General features: G+C 43.3%; 1 protein-coding gene across 1 annotated transcript in view; it reads left to right on the top strand.

Annotated features, from left to right (window-relative positions):
- Positions 1 to 22,140, top strand: part of SESN3 (sestrin 3) — a 63,730-nt gene that overhangs the window by 18,915 nt on the left and 22,675 nt on the right. Inside the window, exon 2 of the mRNA XM_081909942.1 lies at positions 21,820 to 21,885. Within this exon, the coding sequence (XP_081766068.1) occupies positions 21,820 to 21,885 (66 nt within the window). The remainder of the gene's footprint in view (positions 1 to 21,819; positions 21,886 to 22,140) is intronic.

Genomic DNA, 22,140 nt, shown 5'->3' on the forward strand with positions numbered 1-22,140 from the left:
TCTAATTTCCACAGAGGATAGGAGTAAACAACTGCAAAGGGATGCTGTCGTCTGACTTGCTGGGCTGAAAATCTGGCTTTGAGTGGGTGGGTCAACATGTCTTGCCTGGAAGCCTGCCAAGCTGAGCACAGCAGCTCACAACCACCAAGTTCCCTTTTCTTCCATCGCGTGCCTGTAGAATTGAGAAGTCAAAGGAAAGCAGCTATAATGCTTCTAAACTTCCCCATTCTGAAATACCCATGTGTGTATTTTTCTCTCCCCTCTTCTTCTCAATGCAGCGGGACCACATAGCACACCCTAGGTTGTGTCATGCTTAAATTTTAAGTTACTTACATTTAAATTTATGACTTACCATTGGATCTATGCTCAACCCTTGAGGCAGTTTGAAAGTCCAGCTATGATGACATGAAAGCGAATAGAAATGCAATCTAAAGGGTCACACAGAAATAATAGTAAAGAGTTACAGGAAGGAAAAGTCAGCATTCTGTTATTCAACCTAAATTTTTCCTTGAGAAAAAAATTCAACTTCTCTGGGGGCAGAGTTGTATTGAGAGCCTGCCACAGCAAGCAAAGGTGCTTCATATGAGAATATTATTGAACTTAGTAGGACTTAAACCTGAGTAATAGTCTACAATTTAAGTTCATGTGTCAGGATTTATACATCAAAGTTCTGAAAACTGATGGTTGCAGATGTTGCCATTAGGGATTGGGGAGAAATTTGATTTGGTTTGCATTCAAAGGCAAACCTACCTGATTCAAGCTTTCTGAAACAACATGCGAACCAAATAATATCCATCCTTTGAATTTTGTACTTCTCCAGATTTTGCAATGCAGTTCTCCAGCCACCTAATGTGTACATAAGTGCATAGGTTTCAGTGTGCATAAAAATGCATATATTGGTGGAAATGACATACAAACATGCACTTTATTAGAGAAAATTGCTTTGCAAAAATGTGTATGTTAGGCAAAAATAAAAAAAATAGCATGGAGAGAAATTCATACTAAAATGCTGGCAAATAAGGGCTTTTTACCAAGTTGCAAATTCAGGTAGAAATGTGGAGAGCTGAACTTGCCCAGGGATAATAATAGCAATCTTAGATAGAGAGATCTTTCTGCAATTTAGCTACACCTGGTAGAACAACCTGGTAATGTTGCCTCTTTGCCTTCTAATTACACTCTGGATGGATGGATGTCTTGAGATCACAAAGGAATCTAATTTTATATCTTAAGCAAACACCAAACAAGTAACTCTGCCAAAAGAAACAAATATGCTTATTGAAAAGTGGCTGTCTTAATTATGTGCATTGTGTAATTGTTAGTTTCTGTTTCTATGGTGATGGTGCGGCTTTTTAAATGTCTTACCTACCTCAGATTTTCTAAAGCAGATGTTTCTCGCAGGTTTTCAGTGTCCCAGAATGCTATTGGGGTGTGACACTGGGTGAGTGACCTTTCTGGGGATATAAACTACCATTAGATTCATCAATTGTATTATTTGACTATGTAAAATACCTAGTCCTATCTGAAGAAAGGATAATAACCTCTTGAGAGCAGCAGGTATCACAATTATTGCAAACTGGGAAGCAGGGGAATTAACATTAGAAGAGTGGATTTTAAGGATCTGGGACATAGTTTATATGGTGAAGTTAACTAATTCGTTAGGAGAGAGGGCAGGCAACTAAGCAACCTTTTTATTGAAAATTGGAGCATGTTTGTCACATATTGATGCAACAGAATTCAAGAAATTATAGTACCATAAGCATTTTGGGGTCCAGTGTAATAGGACCACTGTTATCTCATACTATTATGTTATATTGTATACATCTGATACGTACAGTAAAATTAATTTTAAAAGCAGTTTAACCTCTATGTAAACTCTGTGCAAGCAAATCAGGGTGATCACTCAATAAATAGGTTGTCAGGAGGGCCCTATAGAGAGGTGGTGTTAAATGAGAATGAATTGGCACCTTATAGAGGAAAAGACTGGCTGCATTATGTAGCCTGCCTCTTTGAATTAGAGTATATGGTAGTTTATGGATTAAGGGTTCAGTTCCCAAGCACTGCAACAACATGCTGTTCTATGCTGAGCATGTTGGCAAACCTCTTTTTTTCTATGGTGGTCCAGCATTCCCAACCAACAGGACCAAAGAACCACAACAAAGGGCATTGACTAGAAGTTGTGGGTGCCTGGGCATGGAGCATCTTCTGGGAGTCGTAAAGAGGGCACAGAGACTTGGGGCAATGCTGCCAAATGTACTAACCATTTCAAAAACACTTGGTTTCAAACCTTGTGTGGTTAGCATTGCTGCTGACACTGCTTAACCACAGGCAAGACCAGCTGCAGGAAGGAGGGAGGTGGGAAGGTGCAATTCTGCAACCTTAACCTAGGCCTAGCTACTTGTGATGTTTGTTTGCTTGCATGAATGCTTCCACAAGTGTGGCCTTGGTTATGTTTTTCTCTTAAGCTGGAAGCTGCAGTCAGGAATGCTCGCTGGGTGAATAGAAGCACTTATGTCGCTGCCTGTGGGTCATTTTTCTTAGTTGCTTTTTGCCATCTTGGGAAAATGCAATTTTTGAAGAGTTTTGTTGTTTTTTTTAAGTGAAGAACAGTGTGGTTGTCTGCTTGATCATTGCCCATCTTGGCTGGTGAAATCAAGCTACATGAGAATTGCTAGTTGGGTCCAGAAGGCTTTGACTGAGAGAGGGAGATGTTCTGGCCGCCTTGAAGGAGGGAGTAGTGAGGCCTTCTCTGGACCTGTTGATTCAGCCAGCTATAAACCAGTAGTTAATCTTTCTTGACTTTTTGGTGATACAAAATTTGAGCAGCTTGTCGCTGTTCAGCTGAAGGCATTGCTGGACGGTACAGATTTGTTTAGACCCATTTCACTGCAGCTCCCAGCCTGATTTGGGGGCAGCAATGGCTTGGGTCAGCCTAGTGAATGACCTTTGCTGGGAGAGCAACAGGAAAGTGCATCCTTCCTGGTTCTCTTAGACCTTTCTGTACTGTTCAATAGCATCAGCCAGTGGTATCCTTCTGGGTTGCCTGCCCTAGATAAGGTTGGAGACGCTGTCTAAAAGCAGTCACACTCCTGTCTGATTGGAAAATGGGACTGGTGTGCTGGTTCAGCACAATGACTATTAATCTTGTGATGTACCACAAAGTTCCATGTTTCTATGAAACTACTGGGAGAGGTCATTGGGAGATTTGGACATGGGTGTTGCCAGTATACTGATGAAATAAAGTTCTGCTTCTCAACATTGGATCCTGGTGTGTTCACATGGACTGGGTGAGGGCTAATCATAATAAGCAGATGTGCTCTTGGTGAACAGTCCATCAGTACAAGTGACTGGATTGTGCTCGATGGCGAGTCTCATTCCCTGTTCTCAGCAATTTACAGTTGTGAGTTACCGTAATGTATTGTGTGTGCCACGCAGTTCAGGCCCTCATCTGTTCCCTCACCGTAGGTCACTTCCCCCTCTCATTCCAACCGTATTCACTTCAGGCACTTTATTGGTATTGAGGTGGATTTGAGGCTTGTGGTAGTGTGGTCAAATGTGTGGGATTCAGAGATAGAAACTGTTTGCAAGAGAGTAAATGGCCACAGAATGATCTGCACATAGTTGGTTTGATATAAAGTAGGGGTGGTGAAACTCAGGGCTGGGGCCCAAAATTCAGCTCTTCAAAACTCAGGAGTCTTCTCCAGGCCATCTCCCCTACTATCCCAGCTCCACACCTTTTGAGGAGTTGTGCCTGATCGGAAAGTTTCTTTGAACTGTAATGATACAAGCCTCTTGCTTGCTTGTATGGAAGATGGAGGGGTTTTGTGTGTGTGTGCATGTAAACCTCTGACTTATTTGTGTCTAGAATATAGCCTACTGTACAAACATAAGAGTCATACTCATTGCTTTGCCCACTTTTTCCTGTTTCCCAATCCACCACTGGTGTGCGGCCCCCAGAAGGTTGCCTCTGAGGGAATATGGCCCTCAGGCTTAAAAAAAAAAGTTCCCCATCTCTCGTATAAAGCCATCACTCTTTTCTCCCTTTATCCCTATTATTGGGGATAGAGTACAGTTCTTGAGTTTCAGTTTGCTCATGCTTAAGTTTCATGTTTTTTCTGTATTTGTTACTCTTGAAAGAATTAGGATGGTGATCCTGCTACTGGTGGACTTGTGCCATCAGACATCAAGGAAGCAAAGAGAAGAGGGAGCTATTTTCACTGCAAGCACTCAAGACTTGTCTCGTACTCTTTAATACTGTTTTAATTAAAATGCTTGAAAATGGCAAGTAGAGAAACATTGCATGTTATGAACTTGGCCCTCGAGGTAAGGCTGAAGATAGGTGCATGTCCTAGAGTCACTCAACCAGTCCATACACCTTGTGTTAATATAGAAAATGAAGAAAATGAGTGCAAAAAAAATAATAATGCTTGAGGGGCTCTCCCTTTTTTAAAGCAAAGCAGGAAGAAAAGTTTAAACACCGCAGTGGTACAAAGAGAACAGCATTGCCATTCTCTCTATGTGACTATTTTTACAGCAAAAATGTTCTGTTAAATACCGGTACATTTGTTTTTAAAATGCTTTCAATTCATTGTTTTTCACTGTTTCTGTTGATAACTCTAATTGGAGGTTCTTAAGCAGAAGTTGGATGGCCATCAGTCATGGATGCTTTAGTTGAGATTCCTGCATTGCAGGGGCTTGGACTAGATGTCCATTGGGGTCCCTTCAAACTCTATGATTCTATGAAGCTTGGAGGCTTTGCTACAAAGAAAGAGAGCCAGTGTGGTATAGTGGTTAAGAGCAGTGGACTCGTAATCTGGTGAACCGGGTTTGATTCCCCGCTCTTCCATACGCAACTGCTGGGTGACCTTGGGCTAGTCACTCTTCTCTGAAGTCTCTCAGCCTCACTCACCTCACAGAGTGTTTGTTGTTGGGGAAGAAGGGAAAGGAGATTGTTAGCCACTTTGAGACTCTTTAAGGGGAGTGAAAGGCAGGATATCAAGTCCAAACTCTTCTTCTTCTTCTACTACTACTACTACAATCAAGCGGAATATATGTTTTGTTAAACAGAGAAATAAATTCAGCAAAGGTGGAGCATCAGTTCATACCCCCAGCCCATTTTGAGGGGACAAATTAGGTTCTCTGCTAATATGAAGGGATGGCTAGTGGGAGAGTATCATCAACTATGAGTGGTACTTCATGATGGCATCAAGGGAGGAATGGTAGTAATTGAGGTTCAAATGTAGCTGCTGCGTATTTATAAAGCCCCTACCCACCCCCAAATGCCTCTCACCATTTCACCGATAGAAGACAGAAGTTCCATTTTGGCTCAGCTCTACCTTCTGAGACAACTGCTCCACACAATGCTCTTCATACACTCTGTGACAAACCAGGTGCTGTTGTGTTTGCTGTGAAATGGTCCTTAATTACAGTTCAGAAAATATAATTGGGGTATTTTGCAGTGGAATACCTGGCTAGTTTATCTTTTGGATTTGACATCGGTTTTAGCAGAAGGTGCAGAAAGCAAAGAGAGCTGTTGTAGCAAAGCTGAAACGATCTGTTGCCGTTTATAGGGGATTATATGGATTATGTCGTCTTTATGATCTTTTCCGTTGAGTTTTACTGCTGTGATTGTTTTCTTTTTGTTGACTTTTTGTTGCTAGCTGCTGTTGGGTTTTCTTTAAGGATCCACGTGGTGGGTTACACATTTTAAGGGCAAATTTTGCATTTTTTCAAATTAGAACTATTCCATTCATTGCACAGCAACAAGCCAAGAGTTGCAGCTGTGTGTGTGTTGTGTGTGTGTGTGAGAGAGAGAGAGAGAGAGAGAGAGAGTGAGAGAGAGAGAGAGAGAGAGAGAGAGAGAGAGAGAGAGAGAGAGAGTCAGTTTGGCAGTGAGATGTAATAAATCTTGGCTCTCTGATGAGTGCACCTGTATGATGATGCACGTTTTCAGTGTGTATGTCATGCTTGCATGACATATGCTAGATCTTTGCTTGTTCAATGTTGAGACGTAATTCCATCTCCCTTTCCTGTACTGAAGGCAGGGGAGACATTGGAATCCTACCTTTTTGAATGAGACATGGCATGTTTGCACATAATGAAGGGCCCAATTACTGTTTCCTTCCAAATGAATAGTTGTTTGTTTGTTTGTTTGTGGCTTTCACTAACCCACCTAACTTCAATGCCGTGGCCCCAACTGGTGTTTCAGAATAGAAATTGGCTTTACACAGGAAGCAGCAAATGGGTACAGTTTTGCCCTTTCATCAGCAGCCAGTTAGACAGTTTGCAGCAGAGAATGTGACGGCGTTTCCTTGCTCCGTAAAAGTTGGCTCTGCAGCTGTGGCTATGGGGAAACTGGTTTTCCTTGGGGTGGGGAATACTGGCCAGCATCCAAAACGCAGGCAGTCTTCAGATGTGGCTGTAACATGTGTTCTTACTCTTGACACTGGCTTGAAAACAAGAAACCGTTTGTCTCGAACAGCATTTTGGATCTCTGGTATCTTTTTGATTAAAAGCCGAGAAACGAAAAAGTAGACTTATAATATAGGACTAAAGAAACGGCAATGAGAGGATCCTTTTTCACAGGAGACTTGTAGGATTTGTTCATCAAATGCTGTGATCAGCTTTCTCAGCGCCATTTCACACATGGTTTTCCCAGGAAGCGTGCACTTCACAAATTTTATACAGTCGTACCTTGTTTTGCAACTGGGATCCGTTCTGGAGCCCCGGCTGCTAGCCGAAAAGGACACAGGGCAAAGCACCGCATCTGCACCCGCGCTTGGAGCAGTTTGCACTTCTGCGCATGCGCAAGTGGCAAACCTGGAAGTAACCCATTCTGGTATTTCCAGGTTTGCCGTGGACGTTCGCTGGAATAGACGCTAGACGAGGCGGACGTTCGCAGAGGTATTATTGTAAACAAACAAAACTCTCTCTCTTTCTCTCTCTCCAAGGAGCTGCAGCAAACTGGGGCTTCCTGATAGGGTGCTCAAGTTTAGAAACACATGTTTGTAGAAATTCCGCTTTACATTTTTAGGTGTGTATTTTAGGTGTACGCCTGAAATATTTAAAGATGAGGAGTGTTTAAATCTAGGGAAGGGCATTTCCCACCCGGGTGACCTTCCAGGTGCCGGTAGGGGTTGAGGCCAGAGCCAAAAGCAGATGGAGCAATTTTACCTTTGTGCAAAGACTAACTTTCTACCCATGCACACACTTTATCTCCCATGTAGGCAAGCAAAGAGTCATTATCCGAGTTCAAGGACACATTCCAGCCAGGCAAGAACACCTGAGCAGGATTCAGGGCAGAGCTGCTGTGGGCCGAGGTGAGAGAGCTAAGTGGCAAGACAGTGAGGCCTTTGGGCTTCAGGTTCCCTGTCCCTAGTCTTAATGTTTGGCTGCCAAAGTGATTTGTGTCAAGTGGGGGAGAGATGTTCAACTTGTACCCCCATCCTAAGCACGTTTCCTTGAAAATCCCTTTAATTTCAATGAGGTTTTTCCCAGGTAAGCTTGTTTGGGGTGCAACCTTAGGATGGGGCTACTTTGAAACAAAAACCAAGGCTACTGAGACCATGGTCTGGAGTTGAAGCCTGGCCCATTGTCCTGCTGAATATTTATGCCATTGTTCTGATAAATATTTCCCTGCTCCAAGCTGCTTTTGCACACACCTTTACACCGCCACCTGGGAAAAAGATACACATGCTGGTCTTCTGCCTCACACTGCTGCTTCTGTCGTTTCATTACTCTAGAGAAAAAAATTAAGCATTACAAAAGAATTCTGAAATTACCGGTACCTGCAATGCGAAGCTCAGCCCTTCCTGTGACAACTAAGCCAGGTTTCTGCTGGCAGAGACAAAATAGGCTGAGTGTGTTGGGAGAGTACTTAAATGTCTGTGCTCTAAAATCAACTTCCAAGATACTGAGCAGTCTACACTCTTAAAACTTTTTGTATCTGTTTCCTGGAGAGCTGCGTAAGCATTCTGTGCAGTGTTGGTAGTTGCTGAAACAGCTTTAAAATAATGAGTCTTCTGAGTTGATCCAGAAGCGCTTGACTGTGGCTGTCATACAGCATAACTCTTTCTCTTTGCAGTGCTCCTGTTGCATCAGTTTTGTACTGTTTTTTGGCTAGAAGTGCTTACAAATAAAGCTCTGGTAATCCTGAGCAATGGGTTGGGTTGGGTGGGCAGCCAGCACCTTATCAGATCTTTTGAGCTGACCAGTTGGAAACTCTGCAATAGGACAGAATTGTCCTGGGTTTTCTTTCAAATAACCAGATCACGAAGGTAGGTTGCCCCCAAGGGCCTAGACATACTACAAATTTTTATTGTTCTTTTAGTCCTTTTCACAGCTTCTTCCAAAGAAATGTAGGAATTCTGGTTGATGACTTGGTTTTGATGGGGAGGGATGATTTTCTAAAGCTCTCCTCGCATTAAAATCAACTCCCTGCACATAGAAAGATGACACATCAAAGAGAGGTTGTAGCCCATCTTCCATGCTCTCCTAGTTTTCTGCTTGCAAGGAGATTTTTTTTTATTTAATGTGGAGAAGCATTAACATGGTGTCATGACTTACAGACTTTTGCTGCATCTGTAGTTGCAGCCATACCGAAGGCTTGAGCCCCCTATCTAGACCTCGTTCCTCACTTTTATTCACTCTTGTCTTCGTTTTGCTTTTTCATACCCTCCAACATTTCTCCAATGAAAATACGGACGTCCCATTCCATAATGATAACTTTACCAAATATACCCCACACAACTTACTGGGTTGCCCCAGCCACTCTGGGCAGCTTCCAACGTATATAAGAACATAATAAAATATTAAACATTTTAAAAAAAACTTTCCTATACAGGATTGCCTTCAGACAGCTCAGGGGGTGGATAAGTCCATACCCTCCAACATTTCTCTAATGAAAATAGGGACACCATAAGGAAAAATAGGACATTCTAGGATCAAATCAGAAACCAGGATGTCTTGTCTAAATCAGGGATGTCCCTGTAAAATAGGAACGCTTGGAAGGTCTGCTTTTTGATTGTGCTGACAAAATCCACATTGAAAGTGAGTTAAAGGATACCTTGCGAGAGCTGCATGAATGAGCCCTAATGGAGAGAACGCAATATATTCGGAAATAAGTTCCTGATGACTGCTCCGATTCTAGAGGGAAGATTGGCTGGTTGGGTTTGTCTTGCCTTCTTAAAAATAGCTTGCAGGGTGAGTGGATCTGGCACAATATCGAGATGCGCATTCAATCTGTACTCTGTTATAAAAAGCAAGAATTCTGAACTTTGACCCACTTTTTTTTTTTTAAGATCCTCATGTGTTGGCTGCCCTCTAGCCAGCCTTGTACAACTTGGCATGGATCTCAGTCTGTGGTGCTCAGGACTCGCACTGAGAAAAATATTGACTATTGAGTGACTTGCTCTTCTGTGTAGAGAACCTTAAGGACACAAGAAACACCCACCCCGTTTCCTGGTGTAGTTAATTTAAAAGCTGTAAAGATGGTAACATGTTGCTTTATTCTTCCAGCTGCTTTATTACATAGGAAATGCCAAACGAAGAGGCGGCAAATGGCTTTGATGGGTTACCTTGAATTCTGTGGTTTAGTAGTCGGAGAGACTTGTTGCCAGCAAGGGGAGCTTGCCTAGAGGCTAGGATGCATATGTTAAATGCTTGGCTAATATTAAATGCTTACGATTACAGTCGTACCTTGGAAGTCGAACGGAATCCGTTCCAGAAGTCTCTTCGACTTCCAAAAAGTTTGAAAACCAAAGCGTGGCTTCTGATTGGCTGCAGGAAGCTCCTGCAGCTAATCGGAAGCCCCGTCGAACGTTCGGCTTCCAAAGGAATGTTCAAAATCCAGAACACTCACTTCCAGGTTTTGATTGTTTGGGAGCCGATTTGTTCGGGAGCCAATGCATTCGAGATCCAAGGTATGACTGTACTGGCCCTTTCTGTGGTTTCTAGAACTGAAGGGCATTGTCTTTTAACTGACCCAGAATACATATAAAACCTCTCCAGGACGTTTATTTGGTGCTGTTTCAATGCACACTTGGTACCTCACATTTGAACTCAGAACCACAGGTGCAGATTGGAGGTCAATTCATGGTTTGGCCGTAAGGAAATGAGATACCTGCACCCATGCATGGCTCTTGCACAAGTGTAGTTCTGCAGCTTTCCTGAAAAATCAGGATTCCCTTTCATCTCGCACATTGGCCTTGTTTGCACATAACACATAAAGTCATGGCTTACAAATAAAGGTTTGATTTAATCATCCAAACCTTCCCTAGTGTCTTAACCATAGTTTAGCCACAAATAAACCATGCTTGTGAATCAAGCATTACATGCAAGCTCAGCTCTTGTTGACCTAGATTTGAAGCATTAGTAAAACCATATAAGAGCAAAGGAGGTTGTTAGAATTGAGTAAATGCTCCTGCTTATGCTTTCTGCAGTGAAGCAAAGCAATCTTTTTAAGGTGTTTACTTCCATTTTGCTGCATTTGGCACCTTATTTAATCTCTCTCTGTGAAAATAGTTGAAATGATGTGCTGGTTAGATTTAAAACTTTGAGGCTCTGAAAGAACATAAAGCAGATTTTTCTTTTCAGCTCAACTAATAAAGAGTCTTGCTATGAGCAAGGTGATTAGAAATTAAGAGAAACCGATGTCATGCTTTCCTTTTCTAAATGCACAAGCACTGTTTCATAGTTGGAAGTAACCTAGCAATTTCCTGCATGTTATTGAAGGAATACCGTATTTACTCAAATCTGATGCTCGCCTTTTTTGGCCACATTATGTTGTGAAAATCAAGGTGTGCATTAGATCTGATGGCACATTTACATTCAGCAGCAAATACTTTTTTTGGTTTCAAGGTTTTGAAAATTGAGGTGCATGTTAGATTCGATGGCACATTAGACTCAAGTAAACACGACATTTGAAGCCGTTTTGGCTCAGAATAAGTTGGATGCCTTACAGACTGCTTTCACAATCAAAAATGCTGATTCCTATAGAAATTTACAGTTCATCAATGAATGTATGGTATGAGTTGCAGGTCAGATTTCTGTTTCAGTTGTTAAATGATTTCTCCCTGCTGAGCTCCCTCTCTCTCCTCTCCCTCTCCCTCCTAACACCCTGTGCAGAATATCATCTCCCACACCCACCAAGCTCTGCCAAATTCAAACTTGGACAGGCAAAACAACCTTCCAACATGATTGAATTCACGGAGGCTAAAGGAAAAATGCTCCTTCTAGTCTATCATTTATTTTTATTATTTTAAAAAAGCTATTTTTCAAATGCCTTCAGGGTGCCTAATGGAACATTTCACAATTTAAAAAGGAAACAAAAATGGGAATTACCCATGGATTGCAAGATAAAGTATAGATTTGGCTCACAAATATTTTTACTTCAGTTGTTTACCAATCATGTAATGCAGTTTAGCTCTTCTAGGGCCTCCCCCCCCAACCCAAACCTGATGTATAAAATATTTTTACATGCTTAGAAATGTGTGCATGTACAGAACTGCAGCAGTAAAACAGTTTGGGGTCGAAGAAAGAGGGCCTCTAAAATGTCATTTCTAGAGCACAACAGACAAGGATTGCGTCACAGGATGTCATCAACTCCCATCCCTATTTATAGTGTTGCTTTTAAATTAACCCAGAATGAACAACCATATAGTTCTGGGTCTGGAGAACCAATCTATAAATAACTTCTTCTTTTTTTAAAAGAGCAGCTTCTGTTGTAAGTTGAGTCACCTACCCAGGGATTCTCCCAACATACAGAGGAAAATGCAGAATTGGGGACACTTCTTGTGTCCTTGGGTGAATCACTGAGATATTTTCCTGCGCTTTATACAGACTGAGGGGGCCAGAATTCTGGGCTGTGCCACTTCAGACTAGAGATGGACACGAGGGTTGCCTTTCTGAATGCTCATAAAGTAGCACACCAGGGAAAGAGCCTCCTTGCTCTTTGAGTTGCCAGTTCAGTGCATGCAGCAAACTTTTATGTTACAGAAAGAGTTCAGTAGGTCTCTGCTCCCCTGCAGACTAAGGTGCAGGGAAGCATCCCAGAAGGTGCAACCCAAAATCTTGTCAGTTTAATCTGTGGGTAGGCAAACTAAGGCCCGGGGGCCGGCCCAATCGCCTTCTCAATCCGGCCCACGGACGGTCCGGGAATCAGTGTGTTTTTACATGAGTAGAATGTGTCCTTTTATTTAAAATGCACCTCTGGGCTATTTGTGGGGCATAGGAATTCATTCATCCCCCCCCCAATATAGTCTGGCCCCCAACAAGATCTGAGGGACAGTAGACCGGCCCCCTGCTGAAAAAGTTTGCTGACCCGTGGTTTAGTCCATACAATGTCTAGAACTGTTCTCTGTCTCTCCCTTCTTACTTTAGCAGAGTGATGCCAGTAAGTGGGTGCACTGCAATACCCCAAAGGTAATGAGAGACTGGGCATACAGGAGGAGACTACCTGACAGCTCCTCCTCATGATGGTTTCATTCCTGGAATCTTGGGCAACCCTAGTGTGGGAGTTGGAGTAGCTTCCTGTTGCTCCTTAAGGTATTTGAGCATGGCAGGGAGGAGATCCATCTGCCAGTGTGGTGCCAGTAGTGAAAGTATTGGACCCGAACCAGCGAAAGCTCAGCCACCAAGCTCACCAGGTAGCTTTGGGCCCATCTCTTGGTCTAACCCTGGGTTTCCCAAACAATGGGGTTTCCCATTCCCATCACCCCTGACTGGTCTTTTTAGCTAGGGATGGTGGGAGTTGTAGTCCACAAACAGCTGGAGACCCAAGTTTGGGAAACCGTGGTCTAACCTCACCTCACAGGTGTGGTATTGTAGATAAAATGGGGTGGGAAAGAACCATGTGCACTGCCTTGAACTCCGAGGAAAGGTGAGATGTGTATGTACAGTAATCCCACAATTTACACAGATTTAACTTGTGCTTAAAGAGGGTGGGCATCCAAGGGGGGGAAAGACATTTGCATTCCCACTTGCCAATGTGTTTTGACTATTTTGGCTTCAGATGCAACCCCCAAAATGTAACCCATGCATAAGTTGCAGGCTTACTGTATTAAAATAAACTGCTAGGAGCCACAGGTACATCACTGCCCTGATTGTCTTTAAAAGCATGAAAAAGCATCTGGGCGGATGGATGTTAAATGAATCAGCAGTTCAGATTGATCTTTACTCCAAAGAAACCTGGCACATCATGGCTGGAGCAGGTTCCTTTTAAAGCATGCTCAAGCAAAGGCCATCAAAGCAGATGGTGATTATTGAAGTAAAATAATTGCAGGAGAGCTTCATTTGGGGGGAAAAACAGATAAAGCAAAAAGAGGTTGGGTGCTAAGGGAGCTAAACTGGGAATAATTTGCAAACATGCTTGGATTTGCTGACTGTAATAATCAGTCTGAAGGGATTGACTAGTTTTTTTAAGTTTATAGAACTGAAGATTCTTGGGACAAAGTCCTCCGTCTGAACTTATGCATAGCTTGGATGACACACAGTCCTTTTGGCAAACGGTACAGTCACGTTTCAGAGTTTCTTCTCTTGAGTGGTGCGGTATGAAATTTTAATGCTGAATTGTCTCACTGAGATTGTGGAAGTTTCCACAGCAAGAAAAGATTTCTTTTTCTGTTGCAACCAGATATCTCCCCGTTTCAAGCTGCTGAACAGAGGCAATAAAACAGCAGAAGTCAACAAAATAAATTTGAAATTATTTTTTCTATTGCTCCCGAGCTGTTTATTACTGTATAGGCTGACTTGCAAATGCCTCTATTGTGCCAAGGTGGTTTGTGCATGGAAAAAGTCCTGATTACTGCAAGGACTCTTAGAGGCGGGTGCAGTTTATTTCCAGCTCTGCCCCAAGTTGGCATTGCTCTGCTGGATCCTAGTCTGTGAGGGCTGGGGCGCTTGTGTCAGGATTGGATAGTAAGGTGCTATAGGGTTTTGGGGTTCTGTCTCTTGTCCATACTGCAGCACTATCCCAAAGGGCAGCAGTTGACTTTTCCCCATGTGAACAAATGGCAATCCTTCATTTATGGGGCAGGAAGGAAAGGGATGCATTTAGGACACTTGGAATGAGGACCAAACCTGTTTTCTGGCCCAAGTAAACCCCAGTCAACGAGAGTCAAGCACTTTCTCCCCCTCCCAAAAGCTTTATCAGTGGTTTTCATTGGCCACCCTACAGCATGGTAGAGAGTTGCAAACTGGCTTTTAGATTCAAGTGGGACCAGAAGCAAATTGCTGGAGTGTGGAATGCTCCTGCTTAGGGTGCCATCCAGCTATGTCTTCTTTCAGGGTATTTCATCCCATTCTTCCACCCCCTGATTTTCCTCTCCTTTCCTCCTCCCCCCCCCCAAAAAAGAAAACCATTTAATGTGCTCAGACCTCATTCATCTGTTTTGGACTCTTCCCCCACTTTTCTGTTATACAGTGGTACCTCAGGCTACATACGCTTCAGGTTAAAGACTCCACTAACCCAGAAATAGTGCTTCAGGTTAAGAACTTTGCTTCAGGATGAGAACAGAAATCATGCTCCGGCGGCGCGGCAGCAGCAGGAGGCCCCATTAGCTAAAGTGGTGCTTCAGGTTAAGAACAGTTACAGGTTAAGTACGACCTCCGGAACAAATTAAGTACTTAACCTGAGGTACCACTGTAATTTTTGGTACTTCTGCAAGCTTAGAGTTCCTCCACGCCTGCTGAAATCTCCTTTGTATGTGAATGATGCCATTTGGACTACACAAAGACCCGTGCTCAGAGCTTGCTATGCCATATCTATGATTACCTTGCTTGAAACCATTGGTTCTTCAGAATATTCCTCCCAAATGCTCCTCTTTTATTGCACCTCTTGGTTGTCCCTATTTTTTCGCTGCTTTGACATCTTTTCTGCCTCTTTGTTTTTTGTTTATGAAACCATGATGGGAATAGTGATCCCGCAGCCTGGAGTCACATGCCCAGTGGTGGCGCCGTCGTAGCCCGTCTGCTTTGGTTATGTAGTGATGCCATGAAATCAATTCAAAGTTGAAGGCCGTGTTTCCTGAAGTCCCTCTGAATGGGTGGCTGCCTTTGCCCATGTGTACAGTGTCCTGGGGGAAAAAATATATGTAAAGGAGCGTGCTTTTTGTTGGGGAGGGTGTTTGTGATTAAGTACCCAATATCAGTTTCTCCTCAGTTTTTCAAGAAAGAAAGGCAGCAGTAAAGACAAAAACACAACATTTAAATGTCACAAGTTAATGCACTCAGTATTCCATGTTAGGTTGGTGGGTGGGAAGGTAAAAATGATTTCTGGACTTGAGTCTGGCAGTATCAGGCCTTCTTATAACTTTGGTTGACACATGGATTCAGCTGGCCAGGAGAAGACTCATCAATGCCAGGAATTACATTTTGAAAGTGGATGAATGTGCTGCAGAAAGCATAGCCAAAAGGCAGATGGCTCTAATCCACCATATACACGCAAACGTTGGAAGAATTGTTCTTAATTATGCACATTATAACTTTCAAATTAACTTCAGCTTATATGTTTCCAGTGCAGTTCTTTTGAGCAAGACAGCCTGCCTATGTCTGCTAAAGAGCCAGCATAGTTTGGTACAGTGGTTTGAAACTTCTTAGGCCAGGGGACAAATTTGGAATTTTTAAAGAATTTTGTGGGCACCAGTCACAAAATGGCTACCACAAGATGGCGTGGCTTGACACAAAATGGCTGCTGTGAGGGTGTGGTTGACACAGAACTGGGAGTACTAGTATTCCTAAATAGCAAAGCATCAACTGATTGGGAGACCAGGGAGGGTTTAAATCTCTGCTTGGTCATGAAGTTCATGGGGCAATTTTCCATCATTCACTCTCTTTCAGCCTAACCTACCTCATTGGGGATAGTGGGGACGGGGGGAACTATGAATGCCAGCTTGAGCTGCCTGGAAGATATTGTTGGCATGCGTCTATCTCGAGAGACAATGGAGTGCGCCTCTGGGGGTGAAGTAAAACCACTGTGTTAGCAGCATCGAAGTGACCTCCCCAGGGCACAAGCCTGGGTAGTGTTGTGAACAGCCCTGAGACCTACAGGTATACAGTGGTACCTTGGTTTAAGAACAGCTTAGTTTATGAACAACTTGGATTGAGAACGCTGCAAACCTGGAATTAGGTGTTTTGGTTTGTGAACTTTGCCTTGGAATAAGAAGATGTTTCGCTTCCTGTTGAGTGTGCTCCATTTGTAAATTGAGTCCCCCGCTGCTATGGGAAAGCACGCCTTGGTTTAAGAACACTTTGGTTTAAGAACAGACTTCCGGAACGGATTAAGTTTGTAAACCAAGGTACCACTGAAAAGGCAGTGTAAAAATGTAATTAATAATAATAACAACTTGTTTCTGTCAAAATGTTAAAAAAATTACCCTGAACTTCTCACCATTCTCATTAATGATTATTATTCGCATGTTTTATGCATCATCTCATTTGGCCCATAGGCCATCTCTCTGCCCTTGAAGGGTGTTTCAAGATGGGCAGCTTCCTGTGCTTTTATTTCAACAACATGGAAAAGCAAAAAAAATATGGATATTACTTTGGCCCTGCAATTGTGGTCTATGGAACAGATTGGCAAGGGCGGGCAGGGCGGGAGTTGCAGCTTTGTTCACGCTAAAGGGATTGGGGATGGCCTGGGGCACCGATCCATCTTCCTCCTGCACTGCTGTGCGGATGACCCTTACCCAGACAGGAATGCCAGATCCCTGTGGTTAAAATAATATTGATGTGAATGGGACACGAAGGGCCCATTTTCTTCTAGGTTAAATGTGGATGTTTATGATGATCTCTGGAGCATTTGCGCAGATACATTTGCACGTATCTGAAATAGCTTTCTCGAGCAATAGCTTGTTTAGTGCTGCCATCTAATGAGCTCCCTTCAACCGACTTGCCTGCAGAATGGCTGATTCTCTTCTGTGCTGCCTGCTCGGCAGTCCTCTGTTTCTTGCCTAAACCTGCCTGAAGGCAGTGTTGTTCTAAGGCTCTGAAATGCCACGTGCCTTGTAGAAAAGCATCCCAACCAAGTTTGTGGTTCTGTTTCTGCCAAGGTGCCATTCGCCTTCGGCTTGCATAAAGGCAGGGAGACCTAGAGTCTGCAGATGGTGTCTTATAGATTATTTATTTAAAAACAGGATGGCACAAGGACTCTAAGAGATCATACCTTGGCTCCTCCCCCCCCCTTTTCATAAAATGTCTTGGGATATTATATTGTGCACAGCACAGTGTTCCTCAGGGAAGAAGTCTCTTTAAGGCAGGGTTTGCCGAATATGCCCCTTAAGAATAATAGAATTGTAGAGTTGGAAAGCATCCAGGACAGATTGACAGAGTACTGGTCACTATCACAATCCCTTGGTGCCAGCCCAATAGTGGGGAGGGACTAAAGGCTGTGGCAAACGGGATGTCCTAATAGCCCACTGGGGTGGGGCTGGATTCCCATCTTCCATGCGCTCCTCATGTGCCTCCGCCTCCCATAAAACTAGTTCTAAGTCCTTTGCAGACTAGTAAAGCACCAGGTTAATCATCTGATATCTCAGTCCACCCCCTCTCCAGATACAGTCGTACCTTGTTTTGCGACTGGGATCCATTCCGGAGTCCCGGATGCTAGACGAAAAGGATGCACAACAACGCACCACTCTGCACATGCACGCAGAGCAGTAAACCAGGAAGTAACCCACTCTGGTACTTCCAGGTTTGCCGCGAACGTTTGCCGAAATGGACACTCAACGAGGCGGACTCAAAACGAGGTACCACTGTACTTACTGTCCATTAGGTTACTTAGACCATTAGCTGAATAAGTGTTGGCATTTCATGCAGCAGAAAGCCGCAGTTCCTACAGCTCTGTGATGTTTTCCCACTATTTCATTCAGCTCTCTAAATAATAAACACTCTCAAAAGGCTGCATTTCATTAGGGGGGGGGGGGCTATTCCTACCTCTTTTCCCCAACCACGACTCGTAAATGTACCTAATTCATAGGAACTGCACCAATTCATATTTTCCTGGAACAATAGCAATCAGAGAATGGCTCAAGCCCAGAGAATGTATCTGGAGTTGTCTGATGTAGTTCCATCTCTGAAGATATGCAGGTCTGAGCCTGGCTAGTACCTGAGCAGGAGACTGTCTGGAGGAAAGGTGGGATTTAAAAGGAAATACTTTAAACACACACAGCACTTAGTAGGCAAGCACCTATTTTTTGATCAAGTCAATAGTTTCACTGGAAGGTCACTTCTAAGAAGTGGGGCTTTGAGGAACTGCTGTCCTGCCTCTAAACTGACCCTTATCGATGCAAAGTTGGGAACTGGAGGATGGAGGAAATAAGGTAGCACTCACTTAGAGGCTAAATTTTGCACATAGGTTGCCAGTTGCTGCTAACCCCAAACATGGATGAAAGCTGCACCTCCGAAAGTAAACTTCCGCCTGAGGTTGAAATTTTATTTTTACATGTGTTCTGTTCCAATCCCTTCTCAAGGGCACATAGACAATGTTTCAATTAAACCAAGCCTCAGATATACAATATTATTGCATGGCACGCCTTCCTTTTCAAAATCTGACAAGTCGCAAAAAAGAAAAGAAAAAGCCCTTATTGTTTTGACCCAGGCTTGAAATCTTGTTCCAGAGAGTATCTTGGAGCGCAACAGAAATCCCCACCTCCAACCACATGTCTTCAGTTTCTGACCACTGGCTCCTCTTCTCGTTTACAGAGTGGAGGCTGCGAGGGGGAGATTTTCAGTGGAGAAGTGGAACTGTGAGAGAACAGGATATGTCATAGACACAGAATCATGGAATCTTAAGAGTTGGAAGTGATCCGAGGGTCATCTAGTCCAGCCCCCTTACATTGCAAGAATGTCAACAAAAGCATCCATGGCAGACTCTGTAAAGCATCCAGCCTCTGCTTAAAAACCTCCAAGGAAGGAAGGTCCACAACCTCTCAATGGAGAGGTGTTTTTGTTTTGTTTTAAAAGTAGATTTGCAGTGCTACAGCAGCAAAGCATTATTATAATAATAATAACCATTAAGAAATTATATACCACCCTTCTTCAAAAGGCCACCTTTTTTTTTAACAGCATAGCAACATAAACCACCTAATGCAAATACATAGCATAATCTTCATTAAATACAAAAAGCATAATATAATTATATAAACACGGTTCATAATAATTAGCAATGTATAATAATGCATAATGCTGAAAGAATACTTAATAGTACATAATAAGCATCAGGGTCAATTTTTTCACCCTGTCAACTTTCTTTGGGGGGGGGGAATTGGTGGTGTTTAATAAATAAGTCTGCCCAGCAGCAAACCCTAGAACTCTTCCCCCCTACAAACACAAGAGCCTAATAACATCAGAGGTTATTATCTGCTCATCTCAGGTACAACTAATTCACTTTAATTGCCCAGATCTAAGTTTCTTGTGTGCACTTGAATCCTTCCCACAAAATACTGGCAGTCCGAGGTTGATGCCAGGATCATGCGGAGGCAGCGGAACACAACGTGAGGTCCCCAGCTCTTGGAAACCATGAAGGTGCGGTTGGTAAAGGGTTAAGAAGGACATAGTTCCCTGTGCAGTGAGATGAGGAGACATCTACTTGCACAGCCAGGGCAGCGTATTACTCAACGTGTTAATTAAATTAAATCAGAACTTGTTTTGAATTGAGTGGGAAAGTATCAGGCAAAGAGAACTCGAGCCATTCCTGGCTCAGTTGTTGCAAAAAGAAGCTATATAAACGGGTGGCCAGCCTACAACTTGCTGTTTTCCCAGGCAGCAAGCATTTGGTTGTGCTTTTCTGTATGTTTCCTCGTCCAAAATCTTCACCACTTGGGAAACAATTTGCATTAGTTCTTCATGCGTTTCTGCCTTTTCTGTCCAAGAAGCTTGACATAACGTACGTGTGTGTATGTGTGTTAACTTGGCAGGGCTTCACTTCCTTCTCTGCCCTCCCCTCTTCTTTTTGGAACTTGCTACAATATATTTTTCTGATAACTTTCCAAGAACTGCAGCGTTGTTAATGACTTTTGGAGCCCTTAAACAAATTGCTTATGTGTGTAGAATGTGCTTCTCTGCCCATATGTGAAAAAAACAAAAACCCTTTGAGTTCTTTTGTCCAGTCTTACAGCAGGCTTGCAGATGGCCTGGTCACCTGCGGCGAGTAGGATTGCTTTCAGGCAGGGGCGCTTTACAAACATTGTTTTGCGGAAACACTAAGTTTGGCGAAATTGCGTACAAATAACTGTTAGGGGAAATTTGCACTAAAATTTTGATGAATTTTCATGGGGGCTTTTTTTTTAAAGCTATAAGCGGATGTGGAAATATAGTTAAGTCGATTTAAGATTTGGAAAAATGAGAAACTGAAGTAAAGCTAAATGGACGGATTCACCCATCCCTAATTTACACAGCATGGTTTTGTATTAATAGTGTACGATGATCACATCTCTCTGTAAATTGCATTGGAGTAAACATTTTCCTAACAAACCAACAAAAAGCGTATAAAAACAGATATTTAAAATGAGTGGCTTCTTGCTGGGATCATTGTTTTGACCATGCTGCAAGCTACATAGTGGGGAGCTTGCTTGGCAAGCTGGACTGGTTTCCAGCATCCTAGGAATTCACAGGCTAGCTGTTGCTCCTCCTCTGGGTATTTTCCAAGCTCTGTCCTCTTCCAGCACCACCCATTCTATTCAGTATGTCATACCTGATGATTTGAGGTAGTGCTATTTGAAATTGACGTGCTGTGGATGTTCTTAGAGGTACTGCATGGTAGGTGAATCTTTGCCCCAGCCCCACAACAGGAGGAGGGGCCAGGCCATACAGGTCAGAATCATAGAATCTTGGAAGGGACCCAAGGGTCATCTAGTCCAACCCCCTGCAATACAGGAATCTCCATGACAGATGACCATCCAACCTCTGCTTTAAAACCTCCAAGGAAGGAGAGTCCACAACCTCCCGAGGGAGACCGTTCCATTGTCAAAAAGCTCTTACCATCAGAAAATTTTTCCATAAGTTTAGTTGGAATCTCCTTTCTTGTGGCTTGAAGCCATTGGTTTGAGTCCTACCTTCTAGAGCAGGAGAAAAGAAGCTTGCTCCATCTTCCATGTGACAGCCCTTGAGATATTTGAAGACAGCTGCGGTTGGTGCTGTGGGTTGAACCACAGAGCCTAGGACTTGCCGATCAAAAGGTTGGCGGTTCGAATCCCTGCAATGGGGTGAGCTCTCGTTGCTTGGTCCCTGCTCCTGCCAACCTAGCAGTTCGAAAGCACGTCAAAGTGCAAGTAGATAAATAGGTACCGTGCTGGAGGGAAGGTAAATGGCGTTTCCGTGCGCTGCTCTGGTTCGCCAGAAGCAGCTTAGTCATGCTGGCCACATGACCCAGAAGCTGTACGCCAGCTCCCTCGGCCAATAAAGTGAGTCTGTCATGACTGGACCTAATGGTCAGGGGTCCCTTTACATTTACCTTTATCATACCTTCTCTCAGTCTCCTCTTTTCCAGGCTAAAAGTACCCAGCTCCTTCAACAGTTCCTCTTAAGGCTTATCTTCTAGAACTGTTCCATCTCTTCATACAGAATTCAGTGAAGAAACAACCTTGCCCATTTTGCCTGGGAAGGGCTGTAGCATCTGCTTTGCATGCATAGGGTCCCAGGTTTGATCCCTGGCACCTCCAAATAGGGCAGGAAATGTTCCCTGCCTGAAACCCTGAAGATAGCTACAGCAAGTCAGTGGAGACAGTACTGGGCTAGATGGATCAATGGTCTGACTCAATATAGGGCAGGCTTTCTAGACCTAATATTTTGAAAGCATGGTAATTTTTGCATCTGCTATTTCTTCTGCAGGAAAAGAAAATCAGAGTGTCCCTGCCTTTGACAAGAGGACCAAGTGCCTTTATACCAGAAAAGGAAGTAAGTTTATTTCCTGCACCTTAAATGTGTTTTAATGATGACGGGACAGATTCCTGTTGAATGATGTTCCCCCCTGCACCCTATGTTTCTTCCTGAGTGTCTAAACAGCTTTGACCCCAGGTTTATATCAGGCAGGTGGATGAGAATTCCAGAAGCGAAACTCACCTAGGAAACTCACCTGTTCAGCTCAGTCACTTGACCTGGCAACCTAGCATAGAACACTGATTTAAAGACTTGTTTTCCCTCTGCCAGGCT

This window comes from Podarcis melisellensis, assembly GCF_964234715.1.
Source record: "Podarcis melisellensis genome assembly, chromosome: 4".
Lineage (NCBI taxonomy): Eukaryota > Metazoa > Chordata > Lepidosauria > Squamata > Lacertidae > Podarcis > Podarcis melisellensis.